This window comes from Corvus hawaiiensis, chromosome 9 (assembly GCF_020740725.1).
Source record: "Corvus hawaiiensis isolate bCorHaw1 chromosome 9, bCorHaw1.pri.cur, whole genome shotgun sequence".
NCBI classification, from domain to species: domain Eukaryota; kingdom Metazoa; phylum Chordata; class Aves; order Passeriformes; family Corvidae; genus Corvus; species Corvus hawaiiensis.
In genome coordinates, this window is record NC_063221.1 from 13396236 (window position 1) to 13418547 (window position 22312).

The 22312-nt window shown below is 36.7% G+C and overlaps 1 protein-coding gene across 4 annotated transcripts in view; it reads left to right on the forward strand.

Annotated features, from left to right (window-relative positions):
* COL11A1 (collagen type XI alpha 1 chain) overlaps positions 1 to 22312 on the forward strand; it is a 133126-nt gene that overhangs the window by 38658 nt on the left and 72156 nt on the right. Inside the window, exons 6-18 of one of the 4 annotated variants that reach the window (XM_048312912.1) lie at positions 7830 to 7946; positions 8218 to 8370; positions 8557 to 8652; positions 10824 to 11069; positions 13666 to 13728; positions 14281 to 14322; positions 14678 to 14740; positions 16319 to 16393; positions 17708 to 17791; positions 17958 to 18014; positions 20443 to 20496; positions 21933 to 21986; positions 22100 to 22153. In XM_048312912.1, the coding sequence (XP_048168869.1) occupies positions 7830 to 7946; positions 8218 to 8370; positions 8557 to 8652; positions 10824 to 11069; positions 13666 to 13728; positions 14281 to 14322; positions 14678 to 14740; positions 16319 to 16393; positions 17708 to 17791; positions 17958 to 18014; positions 20443 to 20496; positions 21933 to 21986; positions 22100 to 22153 (1158 nt within the window). The remainder of the gene's footprint in view (positions 1 to 7829; positions 7947 to 8217; positions 8371 to 8556; positions 8653 to 10823; positions 11070 to 13665; positions 13729 to 14280; positions 14323 to 14677; positions 14741 to 16318; positions 16394 to 17707; positions 17792 to 17957; positions 18015 to 20442; positions 20497 to 21932; positions 21987 to 22099; positions 22154 to 22312) is intronic. The other 3 variants (XM_048312913.1, XM_048312914.1, XM_048312915.1) reach the window with 3 other exon arrangements.

The following is a 22312-nucleotide window of genomic DNA, read 5'->3' on the forward strand; positions in this document are numbered from 1 at the left end:
TGACCATAGGAAGTTTTGAAGCCTGCAAGTGCACAAGAGTTAGCCAATAGTCCCTTCTGGCCTTACAGTTCTGAGTCTTTGAATTATTGCAGACCAGAATAAGAAACTGATACTTGGCTTAAAGGTAAATTAATATTTCTGAGCCTATTAATATGTGTCTCTAGCACTGATTACAAAACCCGAAGGAAGTGGTTGACTTTTCATCAGTAAAACAGAAAATTATGTTTGTGAAGCTGCATATAGGAAGATGAATAGGATTTCTCTTGAAATTGCACACTTTTGTAGTCTCCTGGCAAGTTCACGGCCTAGGAAGGCATTCGCTCTGAAAAGCTGGATTATTTTTAGATGACTAAAGAAGCATCTAGAGAGAAGGATTTAGGTGAAAAGATACTGGTTTAAACGCATAAGTACTTTGTTTAACTGAGTGTAATCCTCATTGATCTAGGCAGTGCTTCCTTCTCCAAAGGAGCAAATAATCAAATATCCAGCATTTTAGGTTTGGGGACATTTCTTTCAATAGCAGTGCTGATTTAAATGAGTCATTTTCTGAATTTATTTCCACCCTATGCCCTCTTTCCAGTTCAGCTGGTGGAATTGTTTATGTGTTTGTTGTGGGAAGAGTCTAAGACTTCACCTGGACTAAAAATAATTACCAACCATAAAATGGGAAAAATTATGGAATATATTGTGGTGAGTTTCCATTAAATGAGCCTGAGAATGCATGTCACATCACTGCAACATCAGGAATGAAATATTTGCTTTTTAAAATGTTTAAGTTTTTCTCAAGGCCTTAAGACCTTCACTGTGCTCTCGTATGTAAATTTACTGGAAACTGATTTATAATCAAATTGTCTTTACTAATGATACCTTAAGTGCTGCATTGAGATTTCCTTTTTCTTGTTGCATTTTCTTTTTACCATGTGTCTCATTCAAGCTGCAATTTTGATCCAACAGAGAGGATTTCAATACCTACTTTTTACTTACAGGATGTCTTCATCCCTGAATTAAATGCCAAGTTTACGCTAAACAAAGTTTAGGAAGAATCAAGCATCTCACAATGAGATTCAAAAAAATAGCAAGCTGTGAATAAAGACAAAGACCTAGTCACCCTAGAAACGGAGGGAGGACATATCTTAAACTGTACCCTTGTCTGCAGGCTTACCCAGCTCTGCTGTCCTGATCCCCCATGTCATTTTTCTCCCTCAGCAAGGTCAACTCCTGCATCCTCACTTCTCCCTTCCTCTAAGGGGTTAGGTACGAGTGACCTGAGGATTTCAAGATACAAGCTTTGGACCCAATTGGGTCTTTATACTTCCATTTTAATTCAGTCAGTCCCTTTCTGGATTCAAATGACTGTGTTATATGTCTAAACAAAGTTTATTTAACTGGGCAACCTCTAAGTACCTTTTGTGTTCAGGCTCTGCAGAATCTGTTGTACTTGGCTGCTAGCCAGGACTGTGGGCTCTGTGTGAGCAGTTCAGGCTGAGCTGTTGGGATAGATGCATGTCAGAACCCTCCCTATAGAGAATGCTTCCCTTTCTTTGGGATTTGTTCATCAGACCTAAGTGTCATTCAGTCTGAAAATGAGTAAGCAGTAGATTAATAGTAATATCCCCACACTTTGTTATTTATTATCATTTATTTCCATCTTCAAGACATGTTTTAATTGAAGTGTGCATCAGTCTTCCTTGTTCTTGCTTGTGAATAGCCAGGTATGAATCTCTGTAGCTGGTCAAGGTCAGAGTGATGACCTCAGCAGTTGGCAGTACACAAAAAAGTGTTGCCTAGAAGTTCCGGAACCTTAGGTTTTTCATATTGAATGTATGACAAGATTTTAAGAATCCCATATATGTTTGAAATTATATTTTAAAACTATCAACATTGCTTTTCTTAAAGAAGATACACACCTATGCTTTTCTTATAAATACCTTGTGAACAGACTGGCTTCTGTCTTGTTTTCAAACCCTTTTTACTATAAATGGAAATGTATTAAATTCCTTTCCAGTTCAATCACATATGCTTGGCCAGCTCACAGAAATTAGAGCAGTGACAGACCTAGCCAGTCTTCATCATCCTTGATGTTGGGTAGTATATTTTCTGGAGTACTGTCAGGTCTAGTTTGCAAAGGAACCAGCTATCAGGCTTTCAAATCTTCTCTTGGAAGATTATTCTGCAACCCAGTGAATCACACGGTCTGACTTCTGCTGAAGAAATGGCTCCCCAAAGGAACTCGGCTTCATTTATTTTGGATCTATCCCAAACTAATGGATTATTTGAAGACATGAAATGTTTTCCTTTAATGAAATGAATTTCGTAAATTAAAAGTGCAAATGGTCCCCAAATATGTTGGCTTGGAGGCTTCACGCATCCTTTCAGAACATGTTAATTTAGTGTCCTTTTAGGTGTTTGATCAGAAAGACTAGTTTTCTGAAAAATGCAGAAAGATTATTATTTTTATGTTTAATTTTACATTTATTGTTTGTGGGGTATGCCCAGCCACTGCCCTGGAGGGACATCTGCTGAGATACGGAGGTTGCTCAGTCTCCCAGCAGAACTCCCCTGGAAAGGCAACCACTTTTACAGTTACGGCGAGAAGACAAACCCAGAATCCTCAGGGAGACCCTATGCAGATCCTTTGTAGCCCATTGGCCCTTACCCTCTGATACCCACCCCCTGTATCCCTATAAAGCTAGCCCCCTGCCCCTGCGAGGGCAGAGAGAGTCCATCCCTGGCCTCCCCTTCGCCAACTAATAAAGCTACCTTGTGAGGAACAGCCACACGAGCCTCTCGTCTCTCTCCCTGGTCTGGCCTGGAGGCTGCCCTGCAGAGCTGAGCTGGAATCACGAGCTGATATCACTAAAGAGCTGACAGCCTCTGCAAGGGCCCTCCTGCCAGCAGCTGAGGGAAGACACCGGGCCTCGGGAAGACGATTCCTTTTGGGACCGTCTCTCCAGACCAGTCACAGCTTCCTCAGTCAGAGCTACTGACCCCTCACCAGCAGTCATAAATTGTTATCTTTAGAACTGCAGTTAACTAATTTAGCAGATATTAAAAACAGTGATCTTCCTAGCTCTCTTTTTCTTTGCATAGATATGTAGACTTTTTATATAAGGGAGTAACATAATAAAGAACCTTAAGGGTCTTAACCTCCTTTTGAAACAGGATGTCTTTGGAAACCGAACATAATGCTCTTATCTCCTTTTATCTCCTTGATTTTGTCACTTTTATGAACAATATAAGGACTATATGGTAGAAGAGGCCATCCTTTAAAAGCTGTAACTTTCCTTCTGTCCTAAGGTTGACATTTTCTATTTATTTTTTTCTATTACTGCAGCTGACTTTTAAAACTCATTTTGCTTGGCATCCCTTATTTTATTGCATTTTATAAAGTGTTAGTGAGCCTAGAATATTTCAAAGTCATCTTTGCCTCTTTAGCTTGTACATGACTTAGCATAATCTTTAGGAAATGGAAAAATTGAGCTTATGACTGTTTTTTGGTTCAGGATTTAGATTATTAATTATTTAAATTTGGAAATGTAAAGCAAAAAATGCTAAAATCTGCATTTTGGAACGGGAGGTTAGGTTTTTAGAGTATGGATAGTAGAAGAATTAGTTTCCAAAGTAAGGTTTCCTTCAGAATATTTAAGTTATTTCCCAGTTCAAATAGGCCTTGCATGCTGCTGATCTTCTGCTTCTAAAATTCATCTGATGAAGAAAACAGTTCATCTCTTTAATTGGAATTGCATGATGATCTGGTAGTGTAATAGAATCACTCTGGTAAAGAAAGCATGAGGTCATAATGGAAACACTTTGTCCCATCAAAAAGTAGCAGGTTTTATTCTTCCTTTCATTTGCAAGAAAATAGTCATATGCAATATTCATTACAGGAATGGCTGTTTAGTAACTATTGGTGATCTTACAAGAGAAGAAAGAAAAGCAAGAGGAAGAAAATTGCATCACATCTAAAGAATGTGTTACCTGATGTCTCTTAGCTGAAATCCCTCGCCAGGTTTAACCTATTATTTATTTTGAAATTCTAGATCCTTTCTCTTGTATATTCAAGAGTCTGCTTATTACTTTTCCTTTGATTAGTAGTGCAACTATGATAGACATCTGTGAACTCCCCTACTTCTGTGAACTAATAGCAGGGCCTGGGTTTTGCGTTTCCAGAATGCTAAGGAACTTTTCTAAATGTTTGTTGAGGTCAAACTGAGTGGATCAAACCCCTGTCTCTGGTCATCTGATAAAGGTGACCTTCCGGTTGTGTATCTCCAGAAAAAGAAGGGATATGTGCCACATATCCAGTCTTAACTGTTAATGGCAGGGTAAGTGTGAGTTGCCAGCTTCACAGCAGGTGACTAAAGCCATTAAATCTGTCCCTGGCGTTTGTAAATCTAGTCTTCATTTGCTTGACTAGTCCTTCACTAGTCCTGTTGTCCTGTATTAGAAACAGGGAACAGCCTTCATCAGGTTGAATTATCATTCTGTGAGTAAATCATATTTCTAAAGTGCAACTTTACATCAGTTAGGGATGTAGAGGTGCATTCCTCCATCTGGACAGACTGTGCCTCGGGAAATACACCTGGAAGATTTTGCATCTATATTTAACTCTTTGCAGCAGGACCCATGGGGTTCAGTACAAAATATATTCTCTGTTTATTGGCTGGTGTGAAAGATGAGGGTTGCTGGACTTTCAGAAAGAAATGTTGGGAAAGGAAGGATTCCTAAGAATAAGGTTTATCTTGTAGACAGTTTTTATCTTGTGACATATTTTCACTTGCCCTCCTTGCATCTGTGGGACTACAAAGTACTGCGATTTCAAAATTACTTGAATATGGTTTTGGGACAGTGGCAACATGCCCTAGCTTGTAAGTTCAAGAATTTTCATAATACCCCTCTGATACTCTGCTCTTAAAGTGGAAGATCTTCACCTGCTTGGCAGTAATCTGATTCCAGCATGGAAACTGTCATTCCCCCTTTCTCATCCATCCCTGTTCTTTCTGTGTGCCTGCATATCAGCACAGCCAAAATATACTGTTCTATTTGTGATCACATTTTGCATATAAAGAAAGTTTCACTTTCTTTAACAGAAATGAGTGAAGCACAATACCCAAAACTATTTTCTGTGTGATTGTGCATGATGCAATAGATCTGTCCACATACTTGTACTATTTTGTATGTTTTCTAGTTCTCGTTCATAAATGTCTGACTTTTTGACTAGACCTCTTAGCATAAATATCAGCTTATTCACTTCTTTCTTTTTTAATACTAGCATAACTGGTCTACAATGCTTACTAAAAAGGAATCTATGTGTCTGTAAGTTACTAAAACAAACTCCTAACAGCATATTTAAACTTAAATCTGGCTAATGACATGGTAATTCTCTCAAAAATGTTACTCCACTTATCTCTTAAGATATTGGTTATTATTTAACATAGGTGGTGTCTTTTGCTTGGGTTCCAATAAAAATTGCATAGCAGAGTGTTTGATTCATGTTGTTTGGCTGAGGAAGCTTTTGAAAGTATGTAATTGGTTACCGCTGTTAGGGTGGAATGATTGAATTTTGAGAGGTATATTCCACTGAGTACTTTTTTTTTTCTTGTAGATAAACCTAGTTTGTGTAGACTTCTTGAGAGAAGATAAGCAAATCACTTGCAGACATTTTTATAATTTCCAAAGATATAGTGCAATTTCAATGCTATTCTGTAACTATTTCAAAAAGTCTGGTTTCATCCATGTGGTTCTTCCTTTACTTCCTTTTTGTGGCTGCTTGTGGTCTCCTAGAAGCTTGTCATTGCGTTTTCTTCTTTGGGTGGCAGTGGCACACTTCTTTAGAGACAAGCTGTATTGAGTTGCAGTTCCAGAACTGCACAAGACAGAAATGCTTTTGTGCATCAACAGACCTCTACATTTGTCACTGCTGATGGTGAGGCCCATATAGGGCCAGTTATAGGTCAAACATGTTTCATTGACTTCACTGGGATTAGGACTGAATTTTAATTGGCTGAACAGGGAAAGAATAATCACATATTACTTACCTTGGTTAAGTCTAAAGTGCTGCTGGTTTTGAAAAGTATAAATAGTATCAACTTTTTTTGGTCATGCAAAAGATAGCACTGATGAAATCAAAGCATTGCTTACATTATATGAGGCAGATATAAAGTGCACATATACTTCACAAAGAGGATATTCTCCACCTAAAATGGTATCTTGTTATTTAAATGTCATTTGAAGTGCTCTTATTAATGTGCAATATAGTTTTGAACGAGTACCAAAAGTATGTTACATCCTTCTTATATGTTTATCAAATCTCATGACTAGCCAGTTTATATATGCATGGGTAGAAATAATCAAAAGGACAATCAAGCAAAAAGCATCTGCCTTCTGAAAGATAATCTGTGTCTTCTTTTTAAGAAAAGCTGCTGATCATAGTAAGACTCTGAGGAGTCATAGGAGTAAAGTAAAAGAAAGCCATGTAAAAGGATTTTTAAGTGATTAAGGGCCTTTCAGCATTAGTCTTATACTTGCTGAGGAAATCAACTTCTATGCATTAAAATCATAAGTAAAAAATTGTATCAAAAAGCATTGCCAGAGGAAACAGTTAAACCAGAGTTTTGATCAGATGGTAGAATATAGTTTGGAATATGGAGATCTATTTTAATCTCATATATAATTTCTTCTAAAATGTCCATCTCTTTCTGATAATGGTCACATCTATGAATCCTCAGACTCATTTGCAAGTGTAATGTACTGATTCTCTCTCTCATCAATATAATGAAACAAACAGTATTGTCCTCATTTTACAGACAATGATGCTGACTTGAAACAAGAGAGAGGAGATTTCAGAAGGGATAAGTTCACATGAGGCACATTAGAATATTTCTTCCTAAAGGGAAAGCAAACACTTGTCCAGACTCTGGACACAATTCTGCCTTCTTTTGGCTCCCTGGGCACATAAAGAGAACTAGTAGCAACAAGGAGACTGCTTTACTTTGCTAGACCAACCAGTTCTTGTAGCTTCAAGCATGGTAGGAGGAAAAGATAGTTTAAAGCTGCTCTTTCTTCTCAGCTGGGGTGAGTTGCGCTTGGTGCGCATAATATGGAGACCAGTATCTGCTTGGCACAGCCAAGAGTACAGCTCAGGAGTTCCTGGCTCCCTAGATTGGGCTCAGAACACTACACAAGCCAATTCTAAAGCTACTTGCTCTTGTAAAACTTTATTGTGCCAAATCTTCATTTGATAAAAATTATAGAAACAGATCTGTGGAGCAATTTACCGAAGCTGAATCTGAAATGAAATTGCAGCGGTGAGGCATTTGCTCAGGAAATTTATACCATGGAGCTGCCCTGGTTTTCAAACACAACATCTAACAAGAGGAAGATAGCCATGTTTACTTGTGAGCTGTGGCCTCTTTCCTCTATCTGACATTATTTATTCATGTCAGATATTGGCATCTCTGCTCTTCTGGTCACCTGAAAAAATTACAGGTAAAAGAGGCATTATTAAAATTTAAATAAACACATAGTTTCAAAAGATCTGTTGGTGCTCCCAGTAATCAAAATTATACTGGATTCTTCTTTGCAGTCCAATAAAAGAGAGGCTTTTTCCTGGCATTACTACTTACTTTTTTACTACTTTTGTACTGTGCTTTGAAAGAAATAAGAAATCGTGAGGTTTTTTCCCCAAATGAATAATTACATTGAATTGTTCATACTGCCTTTTGTTAAACTTTATTCCTAAGTAAAGGTTGAGATACTTTCCAGTATTGCTAATCTAGTTTGCTACCACTAACATGGGAATGCCTGATATTTTTCCATTTGCAATGTAGTACACACCAGAAGATTTTATCGAATATGACTATGAGTATGGGGATGCAGATTATAAAGAAACTGATTCTGTAACAGAGGGACTCCCACTGTTTGAAGAGACAGTAGCACAAACAGAGGTAACAGAATCTGATCTGTTTGTTGTGTGGTGTCCAGCTGTCCCCTACCATATGGTTTGTCAATTTGTGCCTTCTGTATATAAACTTAATGCTTTCCTCTCACTCATTTCTTTACTTTGTAGCTGTAACCCTTGCTTTCAGTTAGAGATGGAAGGTCTCACGGCTGACAGCATTCATCTTGCATTTGGTTACCATTCTTTCATTCACCCTTTCTCATATTTCTTTTCATTTTATTTATGTTTTCCCATTCCATCTTTCATAACGTTTGCAGAAAAAGAAAGCCATGGTCAAAAAGAAGAAGAGGACAGTGGCCGCTAGCTCAAAGGACAAACCTCAAAAGGCCACAACAAAAAAATCTGAAAAATATGCATCCAAGAAGAAGAAAAGTTATCAAGCAGCAACAAAAGGCAAACTAGGGGTAAAGGTAGCCAAGAAATAATCAAGATCTTTCCCAGACCAAGACTGGAAGATCTTTGATAATAAGAAAAAATTTACCTAACCCCACTAGATGAATACATCTGGCTAATACCATAACCTGAATAACAGCAAAACCTCTTGAATTTTTCATATGGGATTTTTTTTAATAATGTCCTTTTTTTTCTCATATTAGGCCAACGTTATTGATGGATTTCAAGATTATAGCATAGCTGAAAATGACTATGGACCCCAGACAGAAGCTCCCTCCAGAACTACTGAAGCAAATGAGGTAGTAAGAAGTCTCAAGAAAATACTTGTCCCACCAGCTGTCAGTCATTAAAAAAGTACAAATGCATTTTAAAAGGATGGATTTCTATGTCCAAGTTACAAACTCTACCAGCACTTAATGTGATTTTATGCTTTCTCAGCCAATATAAGAAGCTACAGTTTTCTTGGGCAGAACTCGCATTAATTCTGTAGAGATCTGCTGAATCTTCACTCTGCAGAGTGCGTGATTCTGGAAATAATTCAGTGATACATGGTGTGGGAACGTAGTTTTGCTGCTTTCAGTGTGGATGTGAATGGAGCTATGTCTAGCATAAACTAGGTTAGCTATTAGACATAGTCCCCCTAATAGGAAGTGGAGTCTCTAATTTTTCCTGTAATTTTTAAGATGCAGCATAAAAAGAACCTAACACAAGACAAAGCATGGCTACCACCATAGCAGCATATGGAAGCTGAGTCAGAAACCTTTGTTTTCTTTTCATAGTTCTTCAGCTACCAAAACCAAATTATTTGATTTTTACTTGTTCTATTCAAAAGAAACATTATATTTTGAACTGTCGAAAAAGATAAAATTATTATTTTGACTTATGTCAGAAAACACATTTCTAGAAAGCCACAATAACCGGTCTAAACATTATTTTGTTAAAATTACTGCACCTAAGACAGTGCTGCATTAATATGTTTGCATATTAATTAATGCTAGTGTTAGAAAAATGATGGCAGATTTTAAGAAATATTGTTCTCATTTTTCTTTTACCTTTTCCTTTCATAATTAAGATTGTTGCTTAAAAGATGTACAAAACTCCCCCTCTCCCCTTCCCCTGAATATTTGAAAAGAGAAAAAGAGTCCCCATTTGTTCTATGGTTTTTCTCCTATGTATCTTAGAAAGTGAAGGTGAATTAAGGTATGTTTTACTCATTTTGCTGTAACGCATTCTTACATTCAGTCTCATGTTTGCTTCTCACAAGTTGATCAACAGATGTATCTAAATTATTCAGTTTCCTGGGCAATTTTAAGCTGATTGTACAATAGTAGAGGTGCAATGAGGTAGATTCAAAGTGCTAAATGCTCTCCTTGGTGACAGCATTGCTTCATAAAGGTAAAATTTGGCTTAGAATTGGTTCAGATCTGTGTTTATTCCAGCTGTAAGGCAAAGCCATACTCCTGTAACTAATGGAATTTGGCAATTGTTAAATCAGAATCTGGCCTTCTATTTTAACTGCAATATATTTCAGTATCGTTATTAGATCAAGATTTTTTAATTACACTGGATGTTGATTAGCTTCTGAATATTTTCAAGATCATACTACTTCATATTGTCTGATCATTTAGAACATCATTTTGTATTAGCAGTATCTGAACTTCTATTTCTTTCAAAATTACCCTGTCAAAAGACCTCTGTAATAGAATAAAGCAATCCTCCTTTATTTCACAAATAGTTTTGTACATCTCAAATATAGCATTCTTTTAAACTGCTTTAGTGCTTTTAAGTTGTTTGCTTGGTTTGACAGCTTACATACTTTAAGATGAAAGCTTAGATTTCAGAAATATTAAAATTAATCTGAATTGTACTGGAAATTTGACTCAGACAAAAAATACGTGAATTACCATGACACAGACGAGCCATGGCTTTTACTGATAAATAAACTTCAAAATCATTAACGAGAGAAAAGAAGTTTAGCTCAGCATTGGTATTTATAGACAGAAAATAATGAAAAAGGCTGGGCTTAACTAAAGTGATGCTTGCACCTCCTCCACATTGCTGTTGTAAAAAGATCTGAACTTATTCACTGCTTATTGCATATGTTCATTCATGAATGCTTGTAAGAGTGAAACCAAGCAGCGAAATTCAGCTATATTTGGCACTAAAGTAACATTACGCAAGCAGTACACATAATACTGGATATATTGATCTCAGTGGTTTTGGAAATAAAAAACCAAAGCATATGAAAACATTACTTCTTTGTACTACTTATACAAAGATCTTTTAATTACTCTGAAAGGCTGAACTTCCATTCCTTCAGACTCTAATTAAAAGACAATATGCTGTAGTTCTACTGTTCTTTCTTCTTTTGACAAGTCATCATGGTGGATCAGCGTATGCTTACATTGCTTTACTAACAATAACCCACATATTCCTCCTATTCCCAAATCTTTGCTACTGATACGAATAGCAAAATCCTGTTGAAGAAGTATTTGCTGAAGAATACATAACTGGAGAGGATTATGATAAAAAAACTGAGGCAACTGAATATGGAAGCAGAGGAGTAGACCCCAGTGAATCTGATCTGCTGGTAGATGGAGATTTAGGAGAATATGATTTTTATGAATATAAAGAATATGAAGACAAACCAACTGATTCCACTAATGAGGAGTTTGGTCCAGGTGTTCCTGCAGAGACCGATATCACAGAAACAAGCGTAAGTGGACTGGAGGCATAATGCAGATTAATTTAATTTAGTAATTCTTTTATAATTACACAGTCTCAGAACTGCACATACCTTGATCCAGAGTTCCTTGTACATATTAGATATGTTCTTATTTCCGATAGCCTTTGGATCAAGGCCATCCTCTTGTTTTAGTAATCTTGAAATTTTTATCTTTATTAAATGTAAGATTTTTTATCTCATTTGCTGAAGGGAGTAAGGGAGGGCTGAAGATGGGAGGTAAAGGAAAGAGGAGGTGGAATTAAAAAATAAATGTTAAAATGAACAGTTTTAAAAATCTTTCTAAACTAGAGCTAAAGCTGGAAAGAACATAAGTTCTAATGCAGGTACAAGTGCTGTAATTAATATTTTTATATGGTTACCTTAAGAAATTGATATGCGTATAAGTGTCTAGAATCCCATGGCTTTTGCTGCTTTCCAAGAAGAAAATTCATAAGTGGGAAAGATAAGGCCTGAAGCCTTTCTTGAAAATAAGCTTAGTTAATGGTGACAGATTTATGGTCTTGCAGAAGTGATTTAACAGCTCAGTTTATATAAAGAAAGATAGGATGACATGGTGGATCCTGTGAATCATGCTCTTCATTCTGAGTTTTATAGCTCTCTTTCCCTCTAACTTAATCACAGGCTAAACAGCAAGGTTTAAACTTTCCTTTAGTTATGCCAAGGTCCTTGTTTACCAGTTTATCAGCTGCAGAAGCTGCAAAGAAAACTAATATGGCTAAGACTGGAAGGAAAAAAAATCCCATTTGGATTTTTTAGTTAGGAAGACCTTGAATATAGTAGAAAAAGAGAATTTTGTTTGCACGATTTGCTCAGTCTTATCTTTATTTTCTCCTCACAAAGTCAAAACTTCAGTTTACAAAGGATCCAAGAAATAACAGCAAATGCTGTGAGGTTGCTTTTCCCTGCCAACCTTGAAACCCATCCTTCTGTATTTCATTTACTGCTCCTTTCTAAACCCTGTTGGGGTCATTGTATTTTTTAATGATCTTTATCTGTGCCATGTGATACAAGTGTACTCTTTTCCTTCTAGCCTAGATGGGGACACTGTGGCAGAATGACACAGAAAAGGTCGGATTATCCGTGAAGCAAAGAGCCCATAAGGCACCGTTTGTGCCTGCATTAAGCAAATGGCTGTGTAGACTCTATCCCCTGGTGTAAATTTCAACTTAAAATGCCTTGATACAAAGCTGAAGGAGTCAGGAATCTTGAATTAGAACACAGGCTCTGGTCTGTGCAAGCTTATTACAGTTCTCATCTGCTGAACCAGAGATATGTCATTTTCCTTTGACATGTGGATGTATTTAGAATAACTGAAGTTCTACCTATGATAAAAAAAGCAAGATGAGAAATACTCAATATCTGGGAACTTTCAAAAAGGGGAAATATTTCCAAAGATGGAGACCCTGATGTAATTTTTTTACTAGTAATTTATATTAATGTAATAAAACATGATTTTCTATACCTCTTGCTAGTTGATTTTTATGAACTACCAATGGGTTTATGAACATCATTACTAGTGAGATCTGTGCCTTTATAAATCAATGCAAAATGCACAGTCCATGAATCTCTCTGTTTTTCCATTCCAAAATATTTCATACTGAAATACTGTAACATTATTCTTACTATTCTTACTAATCCCCAGCTATTTTAGAGTAAATGTTGAATCACTCTACTGAAATAATAAAAAAAAAGCATTTCAAATTTTAAACTGATCAGAACTGAATTTCTAGTGGATATGTTAGCAATGAAGAGAGGTACTTCCGAAGAAAAATACAATATCTCATGGTTTGAAAAAAAAAATCAGGTTTGTTTTTCTTTGTTTGAAACTTGAATCTGTTTCTTCCATTAGTATGTGTTATTGACATACTGTTTTAGGTACTTCTGCTACCTTAATCCTGAACCCAAAACTTCCTGTTGAGCTGGTCCTCAAAGAACTTGGCAGTTGATGCTAATACATGTAGGGAGGAGGCATAATTGGTTATCCATGAAATATTCTGTAGTGTTCACAGTGGCACTTAGCTCCCTTCTCATTTATGCCATGAAATCACAGACCCTTCTCAGATTGCTTTACATGTTGTGGATGTCTAGTGAATGAAATTAGGAGTTTGAAAGGTACTGTCCATATTGGACCAAAGGATCTTTCTTTCCATCTTACTGTAGGCTGCTAAATTCGTAAACCCATGGAGAATAATTGTTAACTGCCAAGAAGATTTCCAATCGAATAAGAAAAGAAACAATGTTGTGACTTGCACACGGAAGTTTAAGATTCTAATACCAAAGTCCTAATGTAAAGCATGGGATACACACTCATGGGATGCACATCTCATCCAAAAAGTACAAATTAACAATATCCAATAATTGAGAAAGCGTGCCTACGGTTTTTGCATTTCCATTTCTCATGTATTAAATATTTTTGATTTATATGATTTGTACCTGTGATGTATTTTTTATAGCACAGGCCAATTCCAGCTTTAGCTTTCAGTTACAGGTTGCTGCAATTCTTTATTGTACCAGGTCCTTAGACCTTATACTTATTTCCATTTTTGGCGTTGTTTTTACTGGCCAGGTGACAGGGCATGGAGCTTATGGAGAAAAAGGCCAAAAGGGAGAACCAGCTGTGATTGAACCTGTAAGTACAAATGCCAGGAAGTTTTTCTGTAGTACTGTATAACATCTACCCACTGTTAATGCATCATTATCAAACACTGTTGTTCATGATAGGATGACAGCATCCACATTGTCCATGATCTCTGAAACAGTCCCTGTAATGTGGATGGTATAAAGTGATTACCAACAGCGGTCTGTTCCAGCTACTCCTTCGGTTACACGAAGGACGAACCACATATTCCTTAAAAAAGGAGAATCTTCTTGTGCAGAGGAAAACAGAGCATTGATCTGATCTTCAGGCCATCTAGTAACTACACCTTGGACAGATCTACCCAGATAACTTTCAGCTTAGGCACAGGTAATACTGTCACTACAGGTTTCATCAAGGGCAAGGAAGTCTTCCTCACCGTTAATGTCATGCAACAATTCAGATTCTCATTCTAGTTACTGTAGAGAGAAGATTCCTGGAAAAGTTTATCAAAACACTAAGAAATGTTCAGTAGTTCAGCTAAAAAGATTTTTTATGTTTTTCTACAAAATAATGAATTTAATGTTGTCTTTCATCCACCCCTAGGGTATGCTCATTGAAGGACCACCAGGACCAAGAGGACCTGCTGTAAGTAGATTAATCACAATTTCCTTTATTGCATTTGATGTATCCACTGTGCTTTTCCATTTATGAGTTAACACAATGTTGGTCTTATTATGGTTCTCAAATGTATATCAGACTTAGCAGTTTTAGAAGGGAATAGAAAAGAACCATCTCTAGCCTTTTCAGTGACAGCATACTACAAGCTGAGGGCACATGAAAATCAAAGTTTTGAATGTTGACTATAAATCTTTGTAAAAAAACCAATATGCTGCCTAATAAATTATTTTATCCAAATATGTGCTCATCATAACTTTCCAGAGAAAAAATAGTTCAGAAGTCTGCAAGCAGTCAGCATAATTATGTCATTCTTTTTCTATAGGGTCTTACAGGTCCCCCAGGTCTACAAGGTCCTGTTGGTCCTCCAGGTGACCCTGGTGAAAGGGTAAGTCAACAAACAGATTATCCCATGCATTCATGAGATACCTTGCACTAATTGCTAGAAGGGTGAGTTAGATCCTGATCTGAAATAGATCCACATAAGTTAGAAACATCAGTAGAACTGAGGCTGATTCATTCAGCTAAGCAAATCAACTGAGAATCTGGACAAACATTTTTTAGGGGTAGAAATATGTGCTGTAAATACACGAAGATGTTCTCATTTTTTTGTCTTTTTCTGTTTTGATGTGTTTTGAAATATACTAAAGTAATAGATACAAACATTTCATATGAATTTGATTGAATTTTTAAAAAATCAATATGGCCTCAGTTATGTACAAATATAGAGAAAAACAAGCTTTGCGGAATCAAAACATGTGGGAATATTGAAAGTGATGGACAATATTTAGATTGTCTTGGAAGGATTTATTGGCCATATTAAATAATATATGGCTTGACAAACCTATCCAGTCATGAAACTAGTTAAAATTTAGGCTGTTGTTTTAGTCTTCACATTCTTGTAAGCCTTTTCTTACTGCCACCACCAACACAATTTTAAAACAGCCTAAACATACTTATTTGAGGAAAATATGCTACTGAAAGACTTTCCTGTGTTTTGTGAGAGATAATTTACTGATGAATCCAGAATGTTCATGCTGTATTTATATATACATGATGTTGAGAAGATGCTATCACTTCACTGTATAATGAGATAATATTAAAATCCCAACAATGCTTTATTTTGCTAGTAAGTCAGCATCCACACTTCTTTCATATTTCTGTCCTGTAGATTAACTAAATATTCCAGAATTTGAAGTTATAAAATGGGAATTTTAACACACAGTAATGGAATAACTACCAACAGTACTTAGAGTTGCAACTGGCTGCTTACTGAATTCATCATAAGGAAATTCTTAACTGAGCACGTCATGTGCTGGTCATGGACCAGACATGACACAAATATATAATTGCAGCAATTAGGCTGGAAGGAGAATGGATTGAGAGCAGCCCTGCAGAGAAGGACTTGGGGGTGTTGGTGGACAAGAAGCTTGACATGACCCAGTAACATACACTTGCAGCCAACCGTATCCTGGCTGCATGAAAGAAGCGTGACCAGCAAGTCAAGGGAGATGGTTCTGCCCCTCTGCCACTCTTGTGTGCCTCTTCTATGAAGACAGGCTGAGCTGGGGGGGAAGGCTGTAAGAAAGGTGGAGAGAGACTTTTTACAAGGGCCCATAGTGATAGGACTAGGGGGTTTTTAAAGGTTTTTAAATGGAAAGAGAGCAGGTTTAGATTAGATATTGGGAAGAAATTCCTTATGCTGACAGTGGTGAGGCCCTGTAACAGGCTGCCCAGATGGCTGCACCATCCCTGGAAGTGTTCAAGGCAGGGTTGGATGGGGCTTTGAGCTACCTGCTCTAGTGAAGGGTGTCCCTGCCCAGGGCAGGGAGGTTGAAACTAGATCTTTAAGGTCTTTTCCAAGCTATTCTGTGAGTGTAAATTTATGTAAGTGACTCAAAAGGTTTATCTTACATAACTATCTTTTTGTTCTCATCTTTTTTCTCTCACGTCTTTTTTCTCTTAGGGTCCACCTGGTCGCCCTGGTCTTCCTGGTGCTGATGGTTTAGCAGGTCCCCCAGGTACCATGTTAATGTTGCCGGTAAGTTATGGTTACAGGGTAAGCAGCCTATGAAAAGTGCAAGTGTCCTTCAAGAAATGTATAGGTATTTTCTTTTTTCATCCAATTTTGTCTGTGGAATGAGAGAATGATATAACATTTCTTTTATGGTGTAAGCATTTGAAATTCATTTATATGGTGCCTTCTTTTTTCCTAAAAAAACCCATATGCTTTAGCTCCTGCATGGCTGCCAGATTGGAACCTACATTAATGAATGACAGACACTGAAAACCACCTTATATTTTTAACAGTAACTATATTTTGCTACTATATGTCCTAAACAACGAGTTTACTGTTGTACAGAGGGCCCGTGCTCCCAACAGGCTTGTGCGCTTTCAAGTCTCATTGACATGGAGATTTTTAAGTATTCTATGCTTAAAATTGGACTTCAGTGTCCTCTTTGAAGAGTCAGTGCATCCTTTGAATAGAAATATATGCACATAGCCAGCTCTGCTCCCACTGGAGTCAAAGCAAAACACCATCTGTTTTAGCAGGTGGAGGAACAAGCCCAAAGCTGTTAAAGTATCTTGTAGCACTGGGATACGAAGAGAGCTGTGTGCTTGGAATTAATTATTCCTAACTGTGTGTATAGATGCAAAAGATCCATGTCAACTCTGGGCATGAGCAAACTGGACAAACTGCTGTGGGCAGTGCAAGATTCATGGCCCTGACACCCAGAGTGCCAATGCCATACCTTTGCAAAGCTGCGTTTCTTGTTGCAGCCTAGCATTTCTGCAGCATTGCAAAGCCTTTGCCAGCAGCTTCATGAGCAATAACAGTCCAGGAGCACAGGAATGAGCACTTAAATTTTTATTTTGTAATTTATTTTAAAATTGTCAGAAATTACAGAAAACTGTTTTATTTTAGATATCAAACATTTTTCAAATTTGCGTCTGCCTTGAATTAAATTGCTTTTTTAATGTGGGTAGCTACCAATGTATAGAGAATTAATGAATTTTGGTACATATTTTTATTGAAATTTTTCAGGCAATCAAAGTGTATTTTTGGCCTCCTTTTTAAATAAACAAGCGAACAAATGGAAATCAAAATTCTATGAAATCAGGAAAATATTTGCTCATAAGGGATTAAATTTAGACTTCAGTTCTAAACTATCACCAATTACTTAATACTTGTGCTGGATCCAGTGGCCTCCATGCAGCCATCTTCTGAAGTTAGTGGAATGAACTAAAGACTCTGACCTTGTGTCTTTGAAGTGGTTTGCACTGTTGCAGCAAGTAAGAAGTATGATTTAGATTTGATAAATTCTAAATCCTTTCCTTGTTTTGATACTTGCAGTTCCGCTTTGGTGGAGATGGTGAGAAGGGCCCAACAATCTCCGCGCAGGAAGCTCAAGCACAAGCTATTCTTCAGCAAGCTAGGGTGAGCACAAGGAGCCAAAACCTAATTTGTTTTCAGTTCTGCAGGATGTGAAGTCAAAGATGTGGGGTATTTGCTAACACATTCATAAAGTATGTTAGTATAGAATATGTATGCTGGCTGGCAGCTTTTTCTTGACACCTCTTGTTCTGCTTGTTTGTTTCCTCAGATTGCTATGAGAGGTCCACCTGGTCCTATGGGACTCACTGGAAGACCAGGTCCTGTGGTATGTAGACAAAACAGGGGCACACGTTTAAGAACATGTTAATGTAGCCCATGGATCTCATTCTGGCTCTGCCTACATATCTGTATTTATACTTATTTTGTATTATTTGAAATTAATATTGTATAATTAAAGCTATAGTTTGTATTCTTATTCAAGGTCTGCAATGTAACCTAAATACTAAATGAGCTTTTATTGTAGATTTTGTGGTGTTTGGATAGAGTATACTGGTGGACTTACAAAATTAGTGAATAGTTTTACATAAATAATTAAATATGCCTCTACAGTCAATCATCTCTGTAATACTACTAATACAATTTCTTGTAGTAAATAGGAAACTCTAAAGAAAGATTCTAAAGCAAGGATGTGCAGAATCACCTTCGCTCAGTATTTAAGCTGAATCTGAAAAGTTTTTAAGAGGCATTCCTATAAGCAATTAAGAGCCACAGATTTCTAAAAGAATTCTATTTTTTTATTTCACTCCTGAATTTGACTCAACTGCTAACACCAAATGATCTGCAAATGGCCGTGTGGATGCTAAAATATCTTAGTATTTATACGGAGTGTGTACACTTGTATTTTTAAGCAGATCCATACAAGAGCAATTCTTTTCTAGAGTAATTCTTTCAAAGTAAATAGTTGCTACCAAGCAGAGAATCTGGCTCACAGACTCCTGATTCATCACAATTAGGTATGCAATACTTACAAAGAGCCAGATATATTTGGTTTATTTAACAAACTCACACACTATTTTCAGCAGTGTATTTAATTCAAGTGACCTGCAGGATAACATTGAGTCTATACAGACAAAACTGTGGAACTGCTGTAAGCAGAGAGTGTTTTGTAAAGGCTGGTACCATACTGACAGTGGGTTGTATACCTTTAGCAGAGGTACAACCTGGCTTCGTACTCGTGCTTTTGTGTTTTAAAAGCCTTCATGTAATCCTGTATGCAAAGTTCCACAAATTAATAATATTAATAGTTGTTTTGCTTCTAAACCACCAGGAGGCTCTAGAAATCCAACTCTTTGATCTAGAAACATTTTTCACCTACAGTTCCAAAAGCAAGTTTCTTGGTCTGTAAATTGTTTTTCTGAGCAGCTTCTTTTAAGAATGAAAAAGTTGGAGCTTTTGCTCTTTATATGAATTTTATTTTTTTTAAGAGTTTAAAAACTCTTTATGTTAATTTTAAATTTTTTTAAATTTTATTTTATTAATTAGTAGCCAATAAGATACATTAGTAACATATTAGTTACTAAAACTCAAACATAGCAGTGTCAAAGCCCCAGTCTAGCATTAGGTTAGTCTGGGGTTCACATTCTTAGTTAACATAGCACAAAAAATAAATGTCTGCCTACAGATATTAAATGTAATCAATTATATTAATTAAAGGAGAGCTTACATCAGAGAAACCCCAAGAGAAAGTCACCACCTACCAAAATCAATCTTCTCTCCATTGCCAGTACCAGTTTGGGATCTGATTTTCAGTTTGCTTAGGACTTGAATCAATACCTGCAAGGTCAGTGGGGATCTTTCCACTCCAAGATGTGAGACTCAGCACTAAACCAAGCCATTAGATTACTTCTTTCTTCCAATGTTGTCACAGAAGGATTATCCATTTTCAAAGGTCTTCAACATTTGTTTCATATTAAATACATACATTGGGTCACAACCTGCTTCAAAGGTCAAAACCACACAGTAACAAACTCCTGTATCATCTTTCCCTGGGACTGTATTCTGTGTGTCCATGCCAAGACTTTTTTGGCTTATTTTGTCTGTCTTTGTGAGACCACTAACTTACTTTCACTAGTTCTGCCCCTGATTCCATGCACAGTATGGATGAATATCTGGTTTAGGTCTGTTTATGATTAAAATTTACTCTTAAAATCTATGTCTTCATTTCATAATAATACAGAGATGTAGTTAAATAGATTCGCCACTTCTTGTGGGCCAGATGCACAAAGGACTTAATTAAAACATCACTGAGGTTCATTACAAGATTAGACAGGGTATTTTTCATTGACTGTAGTGATCTTCGGATTGAACTCTGAGACTGTTATTTTCTATAAAACACAGAAATAAAGGTAAATAAGACAGGCCTTCATCCCTGTTTTATTCCCTGCAATTGATGCACTTCTGATTGCACTACTTATGTGCTCATACTTAGCTCTCAAATACTAATATAGAACAAAGAGTTACCTTTGTTCGCATTCAAATCCATGGGAGTTTGGTAAGAGAAGTATTTCTGCCCAGTGTTTAGACACTGATCCATCAAGGTGTATCTGTAGATACAAATGGTGATTTCGCACCTTCTGATGAATAGAGGATTATTTGTTATTTCTCCCTGTAATTCATGTATGGAAATAGAAAGTAACTAATTTAAAGAAGCTTTTGTTTACTTGAACAATATATGTTGTTTTTTTTTCATCAAGGGTGGACCTGGAGCAGCAGGTGCTAAGGGTGAAAGTGGTGAACCAGGTCCCCAGGTACAATAATATTCCCTGTTATGTCTGAGCATGTTTTATCTTTAAGAAAATGTATTCATATCAATTAGAAGAAATCAATCAATTATATGCTTCCTGCATGCAATTGAAGAAAAATATCCTTCATGATACTATCTTATAAATTCAATTGCTTGATCAATATTAAAATCATAGTTAAAATCAATAGTTTGATTGTTCATTCTGAAATATGAAAGTAACAGTATTTATATAACGAAGAACAATTATCACATGCAGAGTGTCCTCACTTGAAAACCTGTTTTAAAATTGTCACTTCAGGCTCTTTTTTCTGTGCAATAATCTTATGTTAGTCTGCAACTGGATGACCTTGGGCTCTGAACTTATCAGATCTCATTAGGTGAGGGAGGTTGAATTTAGTTGGTATTTAAACAGGCTATTTTCAAGAAAGATGTGACATAGCAGGAATAAGTCTTTAGGAATCAGTGCATGCTTTGCTTCTCAGCTTACTATTATATAGACTTCTCCGCAGTGATGTCAAAGAGCACTGAAACACATGGAAATCTTTCAGCTTAAACCTAAAAGCAATAAGGAGATTGTGGAAGAAATCATGAAAGAAGTATCCAGAACAACGATTTTGCCATATCTCAAGTAGTATCATGGATTTGATACATGACTAAGTGCCTGTCTTAAAACTGTACATGGATACTTACAGGAGAAAAATAAAACAATAAAAAAAGAAAAGAAAAAAGCATGCTGAACAGCTGGTCAGTCTTTCAGTTTGCTTACTTACATTTTTAATGTTTTTTCTTTTCCTACACAATATTTTTGGATGGCTTGTCCTTACTATTGCTTTTTTTCACCTGAAAATGCATTTGGATGGGGAATGAGAAAATTTCCACAATCACACCCATACAGTCTTCAGTGAACGTTACATATGTTTGGAAACTGGAATGTTTTTTCCATCTGGGGTAATTTGGTCTCTCTCTAGTTAAACCCGTGTTGTGTAAAGCTGAGACAGCATGTGAGCTCTTTACTAGCACTCTTTACTCATGTTTGTGTATAAGTTAGGGATCTGAAATAAGCACTCTTTTTTTTTCATTAAATAATTATAATGGGACTAAAATAATTTTGGCATGAGAGGAAGAAGGTTTTTCAAACTAGAGGACTGAGATCTTTAAAGCCATGAAAAGAATGTAAGAAAATTACATGTTAAAAGGATGGCTTATGCCATGTATAGTGCCATCTCATAGAAACTGGTGCTAAAATTGGTAGTGCTAAGGCCAGTTTGGATGCCCATGTACTTTTAAAACTAATGGGAATCTGGGAACACAAATCCACGTCCTAGGGAAAAAAACTCAGCTTTGCATAGAAAAAAATCTTACCTTGTTCTTGAGTTGAGGTTTTAACTACCTTTTTGCTGACATTAATGTAATTCTAAGAATTACCCTCTTTAAATTCAGGGTCCTCGTGGTGTCCAAGGTGCCCCTGGTCCAAGTGGAAAAGCTGGCAAAAGGGTAGGTGGCATATAGATCGGTTCTGCTCTGGGTAAATAGTTTTTATTTAAATGTATTTAAGTATTATCTGATTCCGTGGCATTTTCAAATGTTTGCCCTTTGGGTTTTTGCAGGGACGTCCTGGAGCTGATGGTGCCAGAGGAATGCCAGGAGAACCTGGTGCAAAGGTAAATTATAATGAGACCTGAGGCTTTATTTCAGTCTTGGAACAGGCTGGACAGATTTTATGTAGGTACCACAGTTTTGTCCAGGTGAATCCAAAATTCTTCTCTCAAGTGAAAATACTGAGGTTTCAGATAGCTGGGTCAGATGCAAGAGCTGAGAAT